This window comes from Olea europaea, unplaced genomic scaffold (genome assembly GCF_002742605.1).
Source record: "Olea europaea var. sylvestris unplaced genomic scaffold, O_europaea_v1 scaffold7856, whole genome shotgun sequence".
In the NCBI taxonomy this organism is placed as follows: domain Eukaryota; kingdom Viridiplantae; phylum Streptophyta; class Magnoliopsida; order Lamiales; family Oleaceae; genus Olea; species Olea europaea.
Window position 1 is genome coordinate 2,672 of NW_019266281.1, and position 5,131 is coordinate 7,802.

Consider the following 5,131-nt stretch of genomic DNA (forward strand, 5'->3'; position numbering starts at 1 on the left):
AATCATAGTCATCATTTTTGACTTCTTAGCCTGTGGTGCATTTAATGTTCTTACACATATCAATTATCTTATTGACAAGACAAGATATTTATACTCATTACATAGGTCACATCAATCAGCTCCAATGATACGCTTGTCAGACCCTTTGGGCATCAAGGACCTCGGTGCCAAGGGGTTCGGGAGGAAAACATCAACCCACTTCGGATGACCAAGGTTAAAACCACTTTGGAGAGTTCTAGTAAAATGACCTCAGAGTTCAGTGCAACAAGCCGTTGACCACTTACACAGTGCTTAGATTTAGGACCTCGGCCACTTACTCAGGGCTTCGGCTTAAGGACCTCTTGAGCCTCGGTTTGAGGCATGGACTTCTTCTTGAGCTTTGGTGGACATTCTTGAAAGCACTTAAGCAAGCATTTCGGCCATATTTGAAGGCATCTCGGCTTACCTTTTGGAGAGCCTCAGCTTGGATTTTGTAAGTACCTCGACTGACCTTTGGAAGAAGAAGGCCTGGCTTTCGCTACCTCTGTTACCGCTAGAAGTAAGGTACGTCCATTACGCTCCAGGCTCTATCGGAACCGAGCGTACCTTGGGACACGCACTACAAAAGGCTTAGGAAGCGGACCTGTCTGATGAGGGGTAAATAAGCCCTGAAATACAAAGTGGGAACTTCAACTGAATTACTGATTTACATCTCATCCATGCATTCCACGCGTATTATTGTGGTGCCTCTACGTGACATTTTATATTCGACCAGCAACAAATATTTTAGATCGTCTTTAAATATTATTATTTGGAGCTTGAATTGTACACTGCCTAATGGATCACAAATATTTATCGAGCCTCGACATTTGGCAAATTAAAGATGATTGATTTGTAAAAGCAAGTTTTCAACAGAAAAATAAGTATTTAATTTTAATTAATTAAATCATTTATTCAGGTTGCCAAGAACCTAGTTTATGTCGTATCGAAAATAGTATTTTGAAGTTTATGTCAATGGTTAATTTTACTTTGAAATTGTTATTTATTTTTAAAATTCAATTATGTAGAATTTAAATTGAATTATAATCATTTTTCTTTGGAAAAATTGTAATTAGGGTCTCAAATCTTTTAATTTGTTGCAGGCTATATCTAAGACTTTTAGTTTTGCATCCAGGATCCCAAACCTTTCATTTTAATTGCAGCAGGGGTACAATAGACAGACTTTGTCCATCAATCTAATAGTTTACACCCAAAGATTAAAATTTTGATTTAATTTCACTAACTAAAAGAAGGGTACAATCGTCACTTCATCATTTACCCATAAATTAATTAAAAAAAGAGAGAAGAAAATTAAAAAAAAAAAACTATTTATCTTCTTTCCCAAACCCTCAACCACCCACTCACCCTATCTATCCCAACCAACCATATCCATCGCCATTGTCACTATTTGCTACCATATATTACATCTCCTGCCACTATCACTATCACCATCACCACCATCCAAATCTCAGATCCTACATCCTATTGCAGAGAGAGAGAGAGAGAGAGAGAGATTGTTAATCATGATGATGGTGTCTCCTTATGACTTAAGGCTTATTTATTTTTCTTTTCAATTTTTTTTTAATTTCATTTTCTATTTTTTTTATTTAATTTATGAAAAAATGAAGAAGTGGCGATTACCCTTCTTTTAATTGGTTAAAGTAAGTGTGTTTTTTAATTTTTGGATCAAATAACTGATTAATGGATGGATATATCTATTGTCCTCTAGTTGCAGTCAAAATGAAAGATTTGGGACTGTGGATGTAAAAATAAAAGGTTTGGTCGTTTGGATATAGTTTCGTCGAAATGGAAGGTTTGAGACCCCAGCTGTAATTTTCCACTCTTCTATTCAAAAAATAACTAAAGAAGAAAATATTTTAAAGCACTTGGTCAATAGTTCATCAGACCACTTGGATATACAAGAGTCATGTCTTCACTCCACAATTGAATCCACTTTTCGAACCCAAAATTTACTTGAAGAGGTGAATTTTGTAAAAATAATGCTATTCGCAGTCGCTTACTGCGACAGTATCTCTACGTGACATGCACATGACAAGTGATTATTTGATACATTAATGTGATATTTTTATTAACTAATGCATCAAATAATTATCTATCATGTGTATATCACGTAGGACGATTGCTAAGCGACTACGAATAGCATTATTTATTTTATAAATGTCAATATATTACTAGAAAATAAAAATAAAACTAAAATAGCAAATAAAGACTATTTTTTCCGGGGCCACAATTTAAAAAAAGAAAAAAGAAAATGAGGGCCCCAACATATGAGGAATAAAGGTAGAAACCAAAGAAAATAGAATTATGTTGCAAGTACACTCATTTTTACCCTATTTTTGACAATCCTCTCACATTACACAAGTGGGTTGCGATTACAAAACCTGCTGTACACTCATTTTGATAGTCCACTCATGCGGCAAGTCCCATGATTAAAATAATCGCGGGACTCACTTGTGTGAGTAGACTATCAAAATAAGTGTGCAGTAGGTTTTGTACATAGCATAATTCAAGAAAATAAGAGTACAAAAAAAATATAAAGCCGTCATAAGATAGCGACAATGGAAGAGGATTTGTGGGGTTGGATTAGTGAGGGTGTCTACTTCCGAGATTAATTTGTTGGAGAGAGTGGAGAAAGTGAGGGAAGATTTGCAAAGCTCTGCGACAATTATTCAAGTTTCGTTGAGGAAACTGGAAAAACTCGGAATTCTGTGGATCGGCCCACGATCCACCGATTCTAGGGTGTGTTTTTCTTGTTTGGTTTTGGGGGGGGGGGGGGGGGGGGGGGGGGGGGTTTTGGGGGGGGGGGGGGGGGGGGGGGTGGGGGGGGGGGGGGGGGGGTGGGGTTTCAATTTTTTAAATTTTTAATTATTTTTTTATTTCGTTATTTTAATAGTTACGTATGAGAATATGAATAATGTTATGCAACTCTACTAAGGTTACAATTTCCAATTTAAGTGACGCTAGATGATAAGTTGAATGAAAGATGAAATTAAATGACTTATTTAATTCCACCTATCATTTAATGCTACAATTAACGTTACCTAGATTGAGTTGTAATCTCAGTGAAGCTAAATAAAGTTATCATTTTAGCTTTATTAAAATAGTTAATAATGTGGTAGAAATTATTTTTGGTCGATTATTATTTTTTTGGATCGGAACTGTCCATGGGACCCACCATTACATATTAATTATCTAAAGAATGAATTTTTGAATAGTAAATTTTTTGAGAATGTGTAATTGAAAAGTGGAAAATGTTTTAGGTTTACGTGAAGAACATTTTATTGTGAGAATGTGAGGTTGGTAATGAGTATTTGAAAGAATGGTTATCAATCAAGGGGCTAATCTTAAAGTTTGGGACTTCGGGAGCAAAAATTAAAGTTTTGGGATCATCTACTTTTTTGAAAGCTTTGGGACCTTTGGTGCAATTTACTCTATTTTTAATGGCCTTGAAGCTGTTTCCATTGGACGTTCAGTTTTGAAAAACTAATGGAATATTCTAATTTTTTTGTTTTCTTCTCTCTCTCTCTCTCGCCCTCTAGAAGACAACTCGTGCCCCTCGCGCTCCATTAAAAAACACCTCTAAGAATATACCATACACAAAAATTTGGATTTTTTAATGATTCATAGGCCACGAGCTCTATAAAATTACCTCCGCACAAAATGAAAAATTGCAAGTGATTCAGTAAAAGAAAGAAAAATTCAAAGTTGATTATAAGTTATTGGGAGCGATAATGCCAAAAGCACATTTCGTTGCAGTGCATGGTGTAGGCCATGGAGCTTGGGTTTATTACAAGCTGAAGCCGCGTATCGAGGCAGCTGGCCACCGGTTCACGGCGCTCAACTTGGCTGCCGCTGGTGTCAATGAAAAGAAACTGGAGGAGGTTCGTTCATTGTCTGAATACACAACGCCTCTGTTGGACTTTTTGGCCTCAGTTCCTGAGAATGAGAAGGTGATACTGATCGGACATAGTGGTGGCGGAATGAGCGCCGCCGTGGGCATGGAGAAGTACCCGGGGAAGATTGCGGTGGCTGTGTTTTTGAATGCAATTATGCCGGACTCCAAAAACAGCCCCTCCTATGTTTTGGAGCAGGTAATAAAAAATAAATAAATATATAAAATAAAATAAAAAAATTATTCCTCATTGATCTCCATTATATAAAAGCTCACCTTTTTTTTTTTTTTTCAAATTCATTTTCGACCTAACATTCTTCCGATAAAATAAATTTACATGTAAATTCAAAGCCCCAAACATTTTAAAATCACTATTACAAAATCTATTCTTTAGAAAAAAAAGAGACCAAACCACACCATTAAGGTGCTATGATAAATACATTCATAATTTTAAGTTTAGTATGTAATATATCCCCTCAGTCATGCTCAAGTAGACCTTAGTTTAAAGAAACTTGGAAATATCATATTGATTTGGAGTTGAGATTTGCTGTTCAATTTTACTATCCAAATGACTGTTCATACAATAAATTATCGAGATGTTATCAATAATTAATATATCATTTCAAATTTACCCTCATTAATGCCATCACTAACCAATCAAATTGATGACATGTCAATAATTCATCTAATGTACAACCATTTGAGCAGTGAAATTGGGCAGCAAATCTCATCTCGTTGATTTGGTGCGGTAGGGATAGATTTTTTGTTACAAATTGAGTGAGTTTGAGGAGGAGTGTAGTTGAGTAGGGGGTAGGGGATTGGTTGGTGGAGGATTGATTTGTGGGGTAGTGTTGGTGGTGACAACTAGTTGTTGTTGGCTTGGATGGGAGTTGCGGGGTGGATTGGGTATTGGAGAATAAGACTTGTTTGTTGATTTTGAGAAGATTCAAAAATTTTGCTGCAATATATCTTTTATTTTTAATTTAGTTGTTATCTTTTTCATTTTTTGTTATTAATTTAAAGAGATAGTAAATTCGTTTTTCTACGTTTCAAGAATGGTGGAATGACGAGTTTTGCTACACTTTCGAAACAGGATAAAGCTATCCTGCCAAGAATAGCTTCAAGGGATAAAAAACAGGTGCTGTGGCAGCACCTGTTTGGGGTTTTCGTTTTTTTTTTTTTTTTTTTTTTTATTTTTTT

The 5,131-nt window shown here is 35.7% G+C and overlaps 1 protein-coding gene across 1 annotated transcript; it reads left to right on the forward strand.

Moving 5' to 3' along the window:
• The first annotated feature begins 3,686 nt into the window (after positions 1 to 3,686).
• LOC111391368 (salicylic acid-binding protein 2-like) lies at positions 3,687 to 5,066 on the forward strand. Its single transcript, XM_023016565.1, has one exon. The coding sequence runs from the start codon at positions 3,771 to 3,773 to the stop codon at positions 4,146 to 4,148; it is 378 nt and encodes a 125-aa protein (XP_022872333.1). The 5' UTR covers positions 3,687 to 3,770; the 3' UTR covers positions 4,149 to 5,066.
• The last annotated feature ends 65 nt before the right edge of the window (positions 5,067 to 5,131 follow it).

Bases quoted from the DNA above. Each gene is read 5' to 3' on its own strand.
- LOC111391368 (XM_023016565.1), top strand. From the start codon at position 3,771: ATGCCAAAAGCACATTTCGTTGCAGTGCATGGTGTAGGCCATGGAGCT.